Source organism: Hemitrygon akajei, chromosome 6 (genome assembly GCF_048418815.1).
Source record: "Hemitrygon akajei chromosome 6, sHemAka1.3, whole genome shotgun sequence".
Lineage (NCBI taxonomy): Eukaryota > Metazoa > Chordata > Chondrichthyes > Myliobatiformes > Dasyatidae > Hemitrygon > Hemitrygon akajei.
The window spans coordinates 182,092,123-182,110,111 of NC_133129.1; the positions used below are offsets into that span (position 1 = coordinate 182,092,123).

Genomic DNA, 17,989 nt, shown 5'->3' on the forward strand with positions numbered 1-17,989 from the left:
GAAGCAAGAAAGGAGGAAAAAAACGCCTGGCCAATTATTACCCTTGTTACAAAGCATCTATTGACAACACAAGGTCGGTTGGGGTGGGGTTTGAGCAAGTGTCGAGGTTCATTGTAAACATACAAGAACTCGGTTAATATATTCTGAAAGCATGCTCTCTTCAGAAAGCAGAGGAAATGGAACTCGGCGATGAATAATACAGCACCACTGGCTCTCAGCTCCAACGACACAAGCTCAGTCCTGATCTCTGATGTTAGTTCTGTACCACTTGGGGAGCCACATCAGTGCTATTGATCTTAAAAAGTGCAATTTAACAAAAAATGCTTTGTTTTCAAATGTAGGAATGAAAAGGCATTGCACGGTTCATTCTTGTAAATAAGAGTTCTGATCAAGGGCTCAATGAATCAATATTTACTGCCTGTTATGCTGCTGTTGTTTAGGTTAGCAATGAAGGTCTTCTATCTCTGATCTCTGACAGTGTTCAGGGCTTCCTTCATCATGTCAGTAGCTCCCTCTCGGTTTTCACTACTGTCAGTCATGCAAGTCCCGGGTGGAGACTCAGGAATATTGTTGAACTCAAATATAAAAATATAAAAGGATTCTTCATGCTGTTTCCATAATAATTGCATTTTGATCAGTCAGAGTTGTTAGCCCTGAGCTGAAACCCCAAACCTGGAGGACAGTTGGATCACTCAGTCTGGCCATTGCCCTTTGCCCTGTTTGGCATGGGTGACCCTAACAAGAGCCAATGCATAAAACCCTGATTCCAGCCAACCCTGTCTGGGTCACAAAAGCCCACAAGCCTCCAAACCACGACAAGGTTGTGGTCCTCATGGGCTAACAGAGTCAATGGATCCTGATGAACTGATTATAGACTTCATAAAGAACAAGATGAGGAAAGATACAGCAGTCCTCATTGAGGGATCAGAAGTGGAAAGAGTGAGCAAATTCAAGTTCCTGGGTGTCAACATCTCCGAGGATCTATCCTGGGCCCCACATATTGATGCAGTTACAAAGAAGGCACAACAATGGCTATATTTCATTTTGAGGAGATTTTGTATGTCACCAAAGACACTTGCAAATTTCTACAGATGTACTGCGGAGAGCATTCTAACTGACTGCATCTCTGTCTGGTGTGGGTGAGGAGAGTTACTGCACAGGATTGAAATAAGCTGCAGAGTTGTAAACTTAGCTATCTTCAGCATGGGCACTGGCCCCCATAGTATCCAGGTCATCTCCAAAGAGTGATGCCTCAGAAAGATGGCATCTGTTATTAAGAATTGAACACTATCTCATTACTTTTTTTATTTGTATTTTTGCACTGCTTAGTTAATTTAACTATTTAATATATATACTTACCATAATTCAGTTTTTTCTCTATTATGTATTGCATTGTACTGCTGCCGTAAAGTCAACAAATTTCATGACATATGCCAGTGATATTAATTCTGATTCTGACCATCAACCACCTATTCACTATAAAAATACATTAATCTTGAAATTTCATTCTTCCCACAATTTTGGAGGCTTGGTATGGCAACAGCTCTGCCTGTGACCTCAAGGAACTGCAGAGGGTTGTGGACATGGCTCAGCACATCACGGGAACTGGCCTCCCCTCCATTGACTCTGTCTGTAATTTTAGGTTCCTCAGTAAAACATCTAGCATAATCAAAGACCCCCCACATACCCTAAACTTTCTCTTTTCTCCCTCTTTCACTGTGTAGAAGATACAAAAACCTGAAAGCATATACCACCAGGCTTAAAGGCAGCTTCTTTCCCAGTGTTATCAGACTCTTGAAAGAATCTCTTGTACAATAAGGTGAACCCTTAACCTCACAATCTACTGTTATGACCTTGCACCTTATTGATTACCTACACCACACTTTCTTTGTAGCTGTTACACTTTATTCTGCATTCTGTTATTGTTCTACCTTAATTTGTTATGCACAGAGATATAGAACACTACAGCTCTGAAACAGGCCGTTTGGCCTATCTAGTCCATGCCAAACTATTAATCTGCCGAGTCCCATCTACCTGCACCAGAACCATAGTCTTCCATACTCCTTCCATCCATATTCCTATCCAAATTTCTCTTAAATGTTGACATCAAACCAACATCTACCTTTTCTGCTGGCCGGCTGTTCCACACTATCACCACTTTCTGAGTGAAGAAGTTCCCCCTCATGTTCTTAAACATTTCACCTTTCATTCTTAACCCATGACGTCAGGTTGCAGTCTCACCCCAACCTCGGTGGAAAACACTTGCATTTATCCAAGCGATACCCCTCATAATTTTTGCATATTTCCATCAAATCTCCTCTCATCTGTAGGAAGTAAAGTTCTAATCTATTCAACTTCTTCCTATAACTCAAGTGTACTGTTTTAAGTTCCATGCTCTATAATTCTAGCAAGACATCCCTACTTCTGCACCTCAGTTTATAGATTCAAAGATTGAAAGTTTCAAGGTACATTCATTATCAAAGTATGCATACAGTATAGAACCCTGAGATTCGTCCTCCCGCAGGCAGCCACTAAACAAAGAAATGCCATGGAAGCTGTTCAAAGAAAACACCAAGCACCCAACATGCAAGAAGAAAACAAATCACACAAATGAGAAAAGATGAGCAAATAACACCCAGGTTATTAAACATCAAACTGTAGAGTCCTTGGAACAGTCTGGGAATGCTCGGTGTAGTTCGGTTCAGTTCAACTTAGCGCTGTGTCGTTCTTTGACTGCAGACGGCAGAACCAGTCCATGTCAAAGTGCCCTGATCAAAGTGGTGTTTAATAGCAATATAAAAAGGCATAACCAGAAACACATACCATGAACTGCAGAGTCCTCTCCAAATGAGTCCAATCCACAAACCACGCTGATCAAATTTTGTCTGATACCCAAACTCCTGCACCTTACTCTGGTAGTGGCAAGCAAACAGGAGACTGGTCAAATGCAGGCAGTTGGTGTTGAACACCTGCTTGCTTTCTGCTCGCACCTGGTTGATCTCAAGCTTGCTCTATGTTTTAATCATTGAGTTTGGCAGGTAATGGAGTGGATTCATAAAATATTTCAGTGGCTAAGTTATCTGCAGAGACAGAGAGGGCAGGGTGGAAATTAGAGGCAAAAATGATGAAGTTAACAAGCTCTGCCTGGGTTCAGGAAACAGCTCCCATGTAATTGTCAACATAGAGTAGGAAAAGTTGGGAAGTCATACCAGGCTGTTCCACATAGCCGACAAAAAGGCAGGCATAGCTGGGACCCATGGGAGTGCCCAAGGCTACACCTTTAGTTTGAAGGAAATGGAAGGAGCTGAAGGAGAAATTATTGAGGACCAGTTCTGCCAAATGGAGGAGAATAGTGGTGGAGAGGAACTGGTTGGATCTGATGTCCAGAGAGAAGTGGAGAACTTTGAGGCCTCATTTCATAAGGATCTTTGGTAGTATTGTTTCAGGGCTTTCAAAGTTCAAAGTACATATATGTAATCATATACCACCCTGAGACTGATGTTCTTGCAGGCATTCACAATAAAAAACAAAGAAACACAACAAATACAAACAGCTAATGTGCAAAAGACAACAAAGCTGTAAATACAAAAAAAACCCCAAAATAATATATAAATAAGCAATAAATATTGGCAACATGATTTGTGAGGTCATTAAAAGTGAGTTCATAGGTTGTGAACCAGTTCCATTTTGAGGTGTTTGAAATTATCCATGCTGATTCAGGAGCCCGATGGTTGGGGGTAATAACTGTTCCTGAAGTGATGTGAGTCCGAAGGCTCCTGTACCTCCATCCTGGTGGCAGCCATGAGAAGAGAGCGTGGCCTGGATGGTGGAATGCTGCTTTCCTGCAATAGCATTCTATGTAGATGTGCTCATTGTGGGAAGGTGTCTACTATAGTTGGGACACTAATAATCCAATGAATCTTCTTTCCTCCACATGCAGAATTTGCAACACACTGGTCTGCCATTATCGGGGCATCTCATTCCAAGTCCTACATGCTGTGGGAGTACGGGGGATTCGCCAGTGATGGGGTAAGGCAGGTCGCTGAGTGGGGCTCCCCTGTGAAGATGGAAGAAGAAATTCGACAGAAGGTAAGTTAGCCCCAGGGCAAATGGCGCGTTTGAAACCAGAAGAGCTCAATCCATGCATACAGCCAAATCGGGTCAATCAGTTGTATTGAGATGATGGTGTGGTTGCTCAAAGCTTATGTGAAATGTCTGCACAAAATGTAATGAAGGTGTGGATATCATGTTCTCAATGTCGATTACATGTAATGAGAGTGAGCGGAGATACATCCTCAAACACTTACTGAATTGTACATATCTCTCCCATCCTAACTACTCTGCACTGGCTTCCTCTAGCCTTTAGAATCGATGTTAAAGTTCTGTCATCTTACCTGCTTTTAAAGCTCTTAATGGTTTGGGACAGAAGTGCATCACAAAATCATTTTCATTTTGTAATCTTGCTTGAGCTCTCAGGTTTTTTTTTACCTCTGGTCTATTAAATTTAAACCATTTCCCTCAAAAGATAATTGGCAGGTTGGCTTTTCTGAACTATGCTCCAAAGCTGTGGAATTCAATACCTAAAACTAAAAGGGATGCAGACTCAGCTGACCATTTTAAACACCAGCTCAAAACCCATTTATTTAATCCTGCATTTAACTAACATCTTCTTGTTTTTATTTTCATTTTTAATTTAATGTTTATTTTTATTTTATTTTCATGTTTATTCTTAATCCCATTGTAAAAACACTTTGAACAACATTGTATGAAAAGTGGTCTATAAGTAGGTGGCTATTAATATTTCCATTTTTTCTCAGCTCAAGCTGGTAAAACCTGAGGAAAGGGCTTATCCAAGCACTCTCAGTTCTCGATTGCTGGGAATTTTTGAACAATTCTAGTGGTGTTTAGTATTGTGGCTTTCTGGAGATTTACATTAATATTGCAGTGCTGTGTAGGGTTAGTTATTTAAAGCTATTGTGAAGTGACTTTGGGATGACACCAGTTGTAGATATTGCTATCTAGACAATGTTCATGTTCCCATCATCCTCTTTTAATTCAGCATATTTCTGGTGCTTTTCACTTATTGATTTCTGTATGTTCTGTGTGTTTGGAATGGTTCTATCTGTTCAGTAAATTGTTCTTGCCTGTTTATCCTGTGTTGTTATATCCAGGCGGTTATTATGGATTGCCTTACCTGTAATAATGTTGCCATTTAATTTGTGGGATTCTGACTCTAAAACTGGATCAGGCTTGTATTCATAGTAAGGTATGGTGTCTTTTATGAGTTTATACTTATAAGCAAGATTTTGGTGAATGATGTTTGCCATTTGTTTGTGCCTGTATAAGTATCAGATTGAGTTAAACTGCTGCAGGATCCTGTAAAGTGTTTCTGGTTTCTCTTCGACATTTTCTGCATTTATCACCTTGAATTTGTCGGTCATTTGTTATGTATTTTTTTGTTAACCACCTGGTCCTCTATTGCCATAAGGAACCCCTCTGTTTCTGGAAAGAGGTCTCCAACTCTGAGCCAGGCGTTTGACACTCCTTTGTCGACATCGAGTCTGCTCAGATCATGGAGGTGTCTTCCATGGAGGGCCATGCTCTTCCATTGATTAACATTTCTGTAGTGATAATTTCTTCATTTTTCGCGGTTGTGCTTTCATTTCAGTTTAGTGGTGAGTACAACTTATCAGGATTGCGTATGCTCGCATGGAGTGCTGAATCCTGTTTCGTTGATGAAAATATATCCTTAGAAGTTTTAGCTGACTGTTGTATAAATTTTTCTGCCTGTTATTCCTCTTCCTCCTCCTGTCCTAGATAGTGTTAATCTAAGCGTATTCAAGTATACATAGTGTTTTTAAAATTTGTCATTTCAGTTCTTATTTTGCTTTGTAAATTTTCCAGATCAGTTTTGGACCAATATATTATGCCAAAAGAAATAATTAACATGGCTACAGTGAAAATATATGTTGTCTTTGTTATATTTTTATTATTGAGTCCTGTTTGGCAGATTTTCTTAAACCTTGAAGTAAATTCTGTCAAAAGTTTTCCCTTTATCACACCAAGATTTTCTTTGTTTGTTGATATCTGAGCCACATGTACTGTATGTTTCATATTCATCCATCAGTTGTATTGTATCTGTTGTGTCTGTGCACAACTACACATTGATTAAATAAAAGCACGCACATGGGAGATGGCTTTAACTGGTACTTTCACATTGCCGCGAGAGCAGGAGAGAGAAAATCGTGCATGCATAGACAACGCATCAATACGTAGTGCTAAGTGAGGGGTGGGTCATTGCTCTAAAAGAAATAGGTGCATACATTACACTTCCTTCCCTTTAGATTAACGTACCATAAAACTGTATATGTACAAAACATTCAATTTCCCTTCCAGAAACCCGTATTCCAAATAAACATGCTTTCACAGTAACAGTCCATAATTAACTAAAGGTTCTGAAGATTCAGTCTTTTGGGTGGCGCTCTGTTTCTTTCAAGATAGCGCCTCTGCACCTGTGGAGTGGCATTAGGTTAGGCAGGTGGAGCAGCATCAGTTTTGGTAGGTGTCTAGTCTAAAGCAGTGTTCTCAGTTTCCTGTGTCACGGTGCTGTCAGTCACATCATCACTGAGAGGTAAGTCTGGTGGCTGTAATGCGTTCATCTTGTTGGATGCAGTCAATTCAGGTGCGTTCTTCAGTTGAGCATCCAGAATCTGGTCCACATGACGTCTCCAGGTCTAATCTCTAACATCCAGTGTATATATCAATGGTACAGTTCTTGTAGCTATCCTACTGGGTGTCCACTTGTCTTCTCGATAATCACCTGCTAGGATTTCCTGTCCAGTCTCGAAGCATCTTGCTATTTCACTTGGCAAATGGCTGAAATGTTTATTCTGCACTTCCCTCCATAGATCTGGTTTCAGGAGGTCTATGCAAGATCCTGCTCATGGACAGCATTGCAGGTGTTTGTCATCGCATGAACAGAGTTCTGATACACCACCTTGTGCTGTAGAGAAATATCCTCCTTGTCCATCACCTTAATGGACTTCTTGAAGGTTTGAATAAACCTTTCAGCTAACCTATTCATTGCTGGTTGGTGAGGAGCTGACTTGAAATGTCCGATGCCATTTTCCTTCATGAACAGTTGGAGTTCTTCTGACGTGTATTGTGGTCTGTTGTCAATCACAATTTGTTCTGGTAAACTATTTCTGGTGAAGCTTGTCCTCAGAGCAGAGACAGTCTTTGCTGAGACTTCATTAGTATAACCTCTGGCCACTTCGAATGAGCATCCACAGCAATCAGAAACACAGAGTCCATGAATGGCCCAGCGAAGTCAGTATGTACTCTTTGCCATGGTGAATACATCACCTTCACTTTCTGTTTGCCTATGGGGACACCTTTCACCTGTGTAAGTCTTCAGCATCACTGAAGTCTTCTCTAATGATATCTTCTCTAATGGTTGCAGTCAGCCTCTGGAATTATGGACAAAGCTGACCCTATATCCAGCTCCATTTGCAGGTTTACACCAGACATCTATTGTGATCCAGATGATTTTGTGATCTGATTCAATTATATTATGTGGTCCTAGGCATAACAGTTCAAATTTGTCAGACTCTGTGTTGTTTGATTCTATTTTACATTCAGTAACTTTATGTATGTACTTAGTTTTGTGTTTGAGGCTTTTCACTTGGTTGTGCTTTTTGTCTGCCTTGCACACTCTCTCTACGTGACTTTGTTTGTGATACTTGCTGCAATTTTTTTCTTTGAACCAACAGTCATTTGCATCGTGGAAGGATTTGTCACATCAATATCATTTTCAACTTTTGCACCATTCAGGGACATTTTCTTCATTTTGCATTCTAATCTCCTTTTCTGCAGTTCTGCTGCATCCTTTGCTGTAGTCTCTAACAATATTGCAATGGCCAGTGTCTATTCCAAGGTTAGGTCTCTTTCTGCCAGTAGCCTCATTTGAGTGCTTTGACTATACGTGCCACATATAAGTCTGTCCCTTAATGTATCAGAAAGTCCTTCTCTAAAATCACAGCACTGGGAAGGTTTGCACAGCTCTGCAATGTATTCAGAAATGCTTTCATCGTTTGACAGGTTCCTTTTGTAAAATCTACATTTCTCAGCTATTGCCAGTGGTTTAGGGCTCAAGTGCTTTTGTAAAATTGTAGCACTTTCATCAAATGTCCTGCTTGCTGCGTAAGAGACTGTACGTTCTTGTACCCGTTAAGCTTAGAAGTGTAGAGGTTTTCTTTTGCTCCTGCATGTTATTCACATTACAATACCCTCTTGATATACAACTCCCAGCCTTCATTTGCACTATCAAATTTGTCAACTTCCCTGACTGAAGCCATCACCACGTGATTTTCACTTTAAATTCAGCGCATCTTTCACTGTTACTATGCACTGTACTCATGACTTTGTTAGCGTTTGTGCCGACTTTTTCGTGCTGTTTAACTCTCACTGTTTTATCCCATAACTGTTGGTGCAGTTCATGATGTTCTCTGGACATTCAGGTCCATACTCATTGCCAACTTATTGTGTCTGTGCATAACTACATATAGAGCATTAATAAAAAACACGAACGCGGGAGATGGTTTTAGCTGGTGTATTCACATTGCAGAGAGAGAGAGAACAATGCACATTCATAGACAACAATGCAGGCACAGACAACAGATCAATATGTAGTGCTGAAGAAATAGATCCATACATTACGATATCCTGCTGCTCTGTTTTATATTCTATTAGCTCTATTGCATCTTTCTCTATGTTAAATGTTCTGCACATAGCTAATCCAAAGGACATGTTATATCTTTCAAAAACAGCTCCACTCTTTGAATTAATTGCTTTACCTTTACTGATGAATGAGCATATAATTTCAAACCATCCATGTATAGGTGTGTCAAGGTATAATTCAGTTCTGATTTAATACCCTATTTTTGTCTGAGTCAGTAAATTAGAGAGCAGGTTTAAAGCTAGACAAAGCCATAGTGGGCTCAGAGAGTTGCTCTGCAAAATGCCTTGGTTTATTTCGACAATGGTAGTTCTTTTTTGATTCTTAATAGATCGGTTGATTGTGGTACGTCAATGTTTCATCAGATGTTATAGGAATTTCACAAGTATTGGGTATTGTTTATATATATTAAAAATTTCTTTTAACCATGAGTGTGGGGCAGAATCAAATGCTTTTTGGTCGTCAATATAACACCATGAAAGATCTCTGCTTTTCTGCCGGGCTTGATATAGAATTACATAATCAGTTATTCTTTACATTGTTTCATACCCTTTTAGTTTCCTTTCTGCTCTTCTGTAATTATATTGTAGATATATTTACAGATAAGAACCCAAGGTATTAAAGGAAAGATACTAGCCTGGATAGAGCATTGGCTGATTGGCAGGAGGCAGAGTGGGAATAAAGAGATCCTTTTCTGGTTGGCTGCTGGTGACCAGTGGTGTTCCACAGGGGTCTGTGTTGGGATTGCTTCTTTTTATGTTGCATGTCAATGATTTGGATGATGAAATTGATGGCTTTGTAGCCAAGTTTGCAGACGATATGAAGATAGGTGGAGGAGTAGGTAGTGTAGTGGAAGCAGAGAGGCTACAGAAGGACTTAGACAAATTAGGAGAATGGCAAAGAGTTTGCAGATGGAATACTGTATGGAAATGTACAGCCGTGCACTTTGCTAGAAGGAATAAAAGCTTGACAATTTTCTAAGTGGGAGAAAATTGAAAAATCTGTGGTGAAAAGGGACCTGGGAGTCCTCGTGTGGATTCCCTAAAGGTTAACTTGCAGGTTGAGTTGAGGAAGGCAAATGCACTGTTAGCATTCATTTCAAAAGGACTAGAGTAATAACAAGGATGTAATGCTGAGGCTTTATAAGGCGCTGGTGAAGCCTCACTGAGTAGTGTGAACAGTTTTGAGCTCCTTATTTAAGAATTGATGTGCTGACATAGGAGAGGGTTTAGAGGAGTTTCACAAGAATGAATGCGGGAATGAGGGGCTTTACTTCCTGGAATTCAGATGGGGGGGGGGGGGCGGAATCTTACTGAAACCTATTGAATGTTGAAAGGCCTTGTTAGAGTAGGTGGGATGAGGATGTTTTCTTTGTTGGCGGAGTCTAGGAACAGAGGGCACAGCCTCAAAATAGAAGGATGTCCATTTAGAATAGAGATGAGCAGGGATTTCTTTAGCCAAAGTCTGGTAAATCTGTGGAATTCATTGCCCCAGGAGACCGTGGAGGCCAAGTCACTGGTTGCATTTAAGACGGAGGCTGATAGTTTCTTGATTAGTCAAGGCATGAAAGTTTATGGGGCAAAGTCGGGAGAATGGGGTTGAGAGGGATAATAAGTCAGCCATGATGGAATGTCAGAGCAAACCTGATGGACCGAGAGCCTAATTCTGCTCCTATGTCTTAAAGCTCTTATTGTCTTCTAGTTGCACATCTGACTGCAAAGATGGAATTTCACTTCTGCTTCACTTTTCATAGAAATCACGCCTCTGTTAGCCATCCCTCACTGTTCGTCACCGGTGGGAAGGCTGGGTGACAGTGGGCATATGATAATTCAATTCCACTTATGTCTGGTAAGTTCAATAAACCTCACTTTCTTCAACGTCTTAATGAGGTATGGAGCTCAGGTTGTTAATGAATTGACTACAATTAGAAAACACAATTAGGGAGGTTGCATTTTCTTGTGTTGTTGTTCAATCCCTTTGTTCTAGCATCATTGATCAATAAAGGCCCTTTGGCCCAACAGGTCCAGGCCAAACGCAGTGCCCACCCAGTTAGGCCCAGTTATCCGCATTTGACCCTTATCCCTCCAAGCCTCACCTCTCCATGTACCTGCCCAAGTGCTTCTTAAATAGATGGCATCCGTTAGTCTCACGGGACCATGGATCTGCGCCTGGAATGGTTTCCAGGGCACAGGCCTGGCCACGGTTGTATGGAAGACCAGCTGTTGCCCATGCAACGAGTCTCCCCTCTCCACATCACTGATGTTGTCCAAGGGAAGGGCAAGGGCCGATACAGCTTGGCACCAGTGTCGTCGCAGGAGTTGCCAGAATGAGGTTGAAGACAACGTTGGACTGCCTTAGGGACTCCAGCTCCAGATTTGTCTCAGGGTTTACTCCTGAAGCCTTTCCCATGAGTGGGTATGGCCGCAAGGCAGCAGAGGTTTAAAATCAGAGTTTTCCTTCTCTTAGATGGACTGTCTTCCCAGGGGGACGAGCTCCAGATACCCAAGCTTAAATGATACTATTTTAACTACCTCAACCACTTCCTCTGGCAGCACATTACATACACACACTACCCCCTCTCCTAAACTTCCTTTTACGTCATTCCTATCTCACCACAAACATATGTCTTCCAGTTTTGGTCTTTCCTACCCTGGGGAAATGACGAATTGTCCCCCTTATCTCTGCTCCTCATAATTTTAAATATTTCTATAAGGTTGCTTCTCATTCTCCTACCTTCCGAGGAATAACTATCTCGCTTGGCCACCCTCTCCCTCTAACTCAGGATATCTGGTCCTGACGGCATCCTTAGCAATCTTTTACGCACTCTTTCTATTCTAACGACATCTTTCTTATAACTGGGTGACCAGAACTGTGCATTGTACACCCTCACCAATGACATGTATAACTGCAACATAATGTCCCAGCTCCTATACTTTGTGCACTGACTCATGGAGAACAGCAAGTTAAATGCCCTTTTTCCCCACCCTGTCTACCTATGGCATTCTTTCAACCACTTGTACAGCTAGGTCCCACTCTTCCATTACTTGGGTGAGACAGTAGCATGGTGGTTAACGTGGCGCTATTACAGCCCTGGCAACCCGAGTTTAATTCCCACTGCTCTCTATCAGGAGTTTGCACATTATCCTCTTGACCACGTAGGTTTCCTCCCACATTCCAAAGATATACGGGTTAGTAGATTAAATGGCTACTGGGAGTAATTGCACAGCATGGTCACATTCAGCCAGAAGGGACTGCTACCGTGCTGCAACTCTAAATAAATTAAAAAAGTTAATTCTCTGGTGGAGGTAAATTCAAACCAGATTAGTATAAATCCTAATCTGGTTTGAATTTCCAAAATGCTTTACCTCTCACTTTCCTCTATTGAAATCCACTTGTCACTCCTCAGACCAGTTCTCTAACTAATAAAGTTGACCCTGTCATCTATAGTAAACTTCTTCACTATCAATAACACCTAACTTTGATTCCCCCACCATTGGGAACGTCTTCAAAAGGTGATGCCTCAAAAAAGTGGCTTCTGTCATTAAGGACTCCCATCACCCGGAACTTGCCCTCTTCTCATTGCTACCATCAGGGAGGAGGTAAAGGAGCCTGAAGACACACATTCAATGTTTTAGAAACAGCTTCTTCCCCTACACTATCAGATTTCTGATTGGACAATGAACCCATAAACACTACCTCACCATTTTACTTTTTTTTTGCACAATTTATTTAAACTGTTATATATACTGTATTTCCTATTATAATTTTTAGTATATTTTATGTATTGCACTGTACTGCTGCTGCAAAACAACAAATTTCATGACATTCGTAAGTAATATTAAGACCATAAGACCACACGATATAGGAGCAGAATTAGGCTATTTGGCCTATCAAGTCTGCTCCGCCATTTCATTCCGATTGATCCATTTTCCCCACAGCCCCAGTCTCCTGCCTTATCATCGTATTCTTTCATGGCCTAACTAATCAAGAACTTAACAACCTCTCCCTTAAACATACCCAATAACTTGCCCTCCACAGCTGCCTGTAGCAATAAATTCCATGGATTCACCACTCTGTGGCTAAAGAAATTCCTCCTCCTCTTTGTTCGAAATAGATGTCCTTCTATTCTGATGCTGTGTCCTCTGGTCTTAGACCTAATTCTGATTCTGATTTTGTCAATCGTTGTCATGTCAACCAGTTGGGTTGTCAACCTCTGAAGAAGAAAAGCTGAGAAAACCAAAACTATTGCCATGTTTGCTTGACATGTTTGCACTACATTCCCATAACAGATTAATCTTGAGCTTGAGCAGCTGAAATTTTTATCGACATTGTAGACGTACGACAGATGAAGCAATGGCCACAAACAGCCAGCAGTATTCATTTGCAACGCCTGGAAGATCAGAACTTTCAGAATAATTTTTTTTTCAGTTACTGAACAAATACTTCTATGCAAACCTCATTACGGATGTACTGGGATAAATGCAGGAATGTTGAAACCATTGAGTGGGTCAGGCAGTGTCTGGGAGAGGCAAACAAAGTTAACGTTTCGAGAACTTTCAAATCTGGGCGGATTTTCGATTTAAGTCAACAGCTCTTTGTCTAAAGAAATGAAATAGTCTGACAGATCTATAGGCAGTTGGAGCTGATTTACTCTATAACTGCTGAAAAGAATTAGGTAAATACTTGAGACTATTTTGAAGAGGTCTGAGTGAGAATTGAGGGGAGTGGGTTGGAGGGATTAATTGGAATGATTTTTTTAAGAAGCAGCTGTTGAATAAGGTGCAGCACCCAGAGAATCTGATACGTTTGCTAACTACGTGGCTTATTCAGGTGTAACTCACAATGTGATGGAAAATAGTGAGTCACAGTGGTGTCACAGTTAGATCAAAGTGAACTTTATTATCAGAGTACATATAATGGCTGGTTCTTCGTTTGCGAAAATCAGGACGGAATATCTCCATTGCTGTATGATTTTTCTTCCTGCTTGCACTGAGTAGGATTATAGTGAGGATCGGTGTGCGTGGACTGATTCCCCTCATTAGGCCGGGGGACGAGAGGTGGTGAGCGTTCCACAATGGCACAGTGAGCTGCAATAACTGCGACGACCTCAATGCTGTAGGTATCCTTCTCCTCGACAGACTGCCCGGTAAGGTCAGCGAGTCCCATCTACCCGTGTTTGGAATCGGAGTTGTCCTCCTAGGCTGACTGCTAGTCAAGGCTGATGAGCCCAGCCTGCCTGCCCAGTTATGCCGCTGGATAATTGGTCACAGCTTGATATAGCAAACTCAGTAAGAACAAGAATGCCACATGAAGACGTTGCTGTGGGCACAGTAGTGTAAGCGAGGCCATGAGACCATAACACATAGGAGCAGAATTAGGCCATTCAGCCCATCGAGTCTACTCCACTATTCCATCATGGTTGATCCCAGATCCCACTCAACCCCATACACCTGCCTTCTTGCCATATCCTTTGATACCTGACCAATCAGGAAATAATCAACTTCCACCTTAAATATACACACAGACGTGGCCTCCACGGCAGTCTGTGGTGGAGCAGATTGCCACATAAGCTGTGGCCATATTCAAGTGGCCTCCTACATGGCAAGCCAAACAATGGTCCTGTGGTGATCACTCCATTAGGAAAGGAGGGGCTATGGAAGACACTTCACCTTCCTTGAGTGAGCAGGACGTTCAGCCCAAGACTGACCCATCCCCATCAGAGAACATATATGTCACCACATACACCCTGAGATTCTTGTCCCTGTGGGCATACTCAACAAATCTGTAAAATAGTAACTATCACAGGATCAATGAATGATCAACCAGAGTGCAGAAGACAACAAACTGTGTAAATATAAATAAACAACAATAAATAATGAGAACATGAAATAACAAGATAAAGACTCCTTGAAATGAAATAATTGGTTGTGGGAACATCTCAGTGGATGGACAAGTGAGTGTGGTTATCCCCCTTTGTTTAAGAGCTTAATGGATGAGGGGTAGTAGCTGTTCTTGAACCTGGTGCTGCGAGTCCTGAGGCTCTTGTACCTTCTACCTAATGGCAGAATTGAGAAAAGAGTATGGTCTGGAGGGTGAGGATCTCTGATGACGGATGCTGCTTTTCTATCAGCGTCTCATGTAGATGTGCTCAGTGGTCGGTAAAGCTTTACCCATGATGTTACTGGGCTGAATCCACGACCTTTTGTAAGATTTTCCATTCAAAGGCACTGTTGTTTCCATACTAGTCATGATACAGCCTGTACAGTAGATCCATACAGTAGATCTGCTGCTGGGCATTCTTCAGAAATGCATTTTCACGCAATACTACCACAACTTGGAGTGTTGGAGTGTGGAGTTCAATTCCAGTGCCCTCTGTGAGAAGTTTGTACATCTTTCCCGTGAGCACACAGGTTTCCTTTTCATGCTCCGCTTTCCCTCCACAGTCCGGAGATGTACCAGTTAGTAGATTAATTGGTCATTGTAAGTTGTCCTGTGATTAGGCTAGTGTTAAATCAGTGGGGTGCTGGGTGGTGTGGCTCATTGGGCTAGAAGGGCCTGCTCCTTACTGTATCTCTAAATAAACAGATAGATAGGTAGATAGATAAATAAATATTCAGTCCTGATGAAGGATTACAGGTCGAAACGTTGATTATTTACTCTTCTATAGATCTGCTGGGTTCCTTCATCATTTTGTATGTGTTACTTTGATTTCCAGCATTTTCAGATTTTCTCTTGTTTGTAAAGAATTATTCAGAGTGAGACTGATATTGTTGTGTTGAATTTCATTTTCAGCAAAGTCCATTGTCAATGAAATAGCACTAAAAAGAGGGCCCCACATGTTCAAATTTTAAAGTAATTAATTCCCCATAGGGGCAGCGCTGTAGCATAATGGTTAGTGCAACGCCAGCGATCAGTTATTCCCGCCGCTGTCTGTAACGAGTCTTTATGTTTTCCCCTTTGCCACATGGATGCTTTGTTCCCTCCACAGTCCACAGGTGTACGGGTTAAAGTTAGAAAGTTGTGGGACTGCTATGTTGGTGCTGGAAGCGTGACAACATTTGCTAGCTGTTCCTCAGCACATCCTTCGACTCTGTTGGTCATTGACACAAACAATGCATTTCACTGTATGTTTTGATATTCAATGTTTGTGTTACAAGTAAAACGGACCTTGGAATCAGAACGAGTCTCTCAATGTCGAGTGCTGATGAAGGGTCTCAGCCCGAAGTGTCGACTGCACTCTTTTCCATAGATGCTGCCTGGCCTGCCGAGCTCCTCCAGCATTTTCTGTGTGTTGCTGTCAAAGCCCTGCCTTCTCAAACCCACCCAGAGAGATTCTAAGGCTAAAAGGTTCACCAGTGGTTGAGTGAAGTAATGATCAGCACTGACTGTTTCTTCATTTATTTCAAGATTGTTTAATGTCATTTCCAGTACACAAGTGTGAAGGAGAACAAAATAATTGTTACTATGGATCTGAAGTAGCACAAAAAATACAATAAGATAAAGTCCACTGTTATAAGAAACACACAATAGATATAAATGTGTAAGGTGGCTTATATACATAGATAAGTTCATAAATTGATGCTAGGCACTGGAGTGTTTGTACGAAAGGTGACTCTGACAGAATTTTGAGAGAACTAGAATACAAAAGTCAAGGATGTAAAAAACTTTATAAAGCATTGGCCTGACCACACTTGGAGTATTGTGAGCAGTTTTTGGCCCCTTATCTAAGGAAGAATGTGCTGGCACTGGAGAGAGTCCAAAGGAGGTTTGCGAGAATGATCCTGGGAATGAAAGGGTTAATGTTTGATGGCTGTGAGCCTGTACTTGTTGGAATTTGGAAGAATGGGTGGGGGGGGGGTGGGGAGGGAACTCATTGAAACCTAATGAATGTTGAAAGGTCTGGACAGAGTGGATGTGAAGAGGATGTTTCTTATAGTGGGAGAGTCCAGGACCAGAAGGCTAAAATTTTTATTAATGTTTTTTTTAAAGCATTTTGCTTTGGGGCAACTTGTCATTTAAATCTTACTTATACGATTGCTTTCCAGAAATGAAATAAATATAATCTGAATTCATGTTAAGTAGTTAATGAACTACTTGGTATGAATTCTAATTGCTTCATTAAACTTTACTTGTCCTATGACTTAGTTTCCAGCAACTCCTTGCATCAGAAGGGCAGGGAGGCTATTTCATCCAGTTCCACATCATTTGAAACATTAATGAAATAAGCAAACAGTTCTCTTTTGTAACTCCAAAACATTAAATTAATTTGAAGAAAAAGCAGGAGTCTAAAATGTAAGTCTACTTTAGCTTACTCTAAGTGAGTTGCGCACACGTCACATGGTAGGGTCATGACACATTCAATTCACTTATTTTTACATATGGCATAATAAATTACTTAAACAATAAAGAATGCTTAATCAACAACATATTTACTGCTGTGGTAGTTAATGGGTTAATCTTATACCACTCGTTTAGCCGCCCCCACATGGGAGGAGTTCACATATTATACCAGCAGTGTTGTCAATAAAGTTCAGCTGAATATCCTCCATGCTGGCGTCCTGGTGGTCTCGGCACTATTGGCAGAAGTGAGATTGATCCCACACCTCAATATTATTCAAATATTACTCAAATATTAAATACACAACACAAACTTTTCTTGTAGTACTTGCTGCCAATAATTTATTTTAATATGCCTTCGCGAAGTGGGTCTGAGTGGCAAGGCTGTAGTTACTATTCCATGGAAAGCCGAAGGTAGAAACAGGCCCTTCGGCCCAACTCATCCGTTCTGATCAATTTGCCTAACTGAGCTAGTCCCACTTCAAAGTCAAAGTAAATTTATTATCAAAGTACATATGTATCGCCATGAGATTCATTTTCTTGTGGGATTTACAGTGAATACAAAGAACCACAATAGTATCAATGAAAAAACACACACAATAAACAACCAATGTGCAGAAGATAGCAAACTGTACAAATACAAAAAGAGAGGAGTTCAGTGAGTTCCCTCAGCATTTGGAGTATTTCATAGTACTGCTTGTTTTAATGTGCATGTGGCAAGTAAAGCTAATGTTTAAACACCTTTGTCAAAGTTGAAAGCCAATTTATTATCAAAGCACATATATGTTACCACATACAACCCTGAGATTCATTTTCTTGCAGGCATACTTAATAATTCTATAGATAAATAACCATAACACAATCAATGAAAGACCACACCAACAGCATTCAATCAGAGTGCAGAAGACAAACAAA

The 17,989-nt window shown here is 41.0% G+C and overlaps 1 protein-coding gene across 1 annotated transcript in view; it reads left to right on the forward strand.

Annotated features, from left to right (window-relative positions):
• Nucleotides 1-17,989, forward strand: part of LOC140729737 (spondin-1-like) — a 328,115-nt gene that overhangs the window by 52,012 nt on the left and 258,114 nt on the right. The window contains exon 6 of the mRNA XM_073049880.1: nucleotides 3,941-4,089. Coding sequence (XP_072905981.1) covers nucleotides 3,941-4,089 — 149 coding nt within the window. The remainder of the gene's footprint in view (nucleotides 1-3,940; nucleotides 4,090-17,989) is intronic.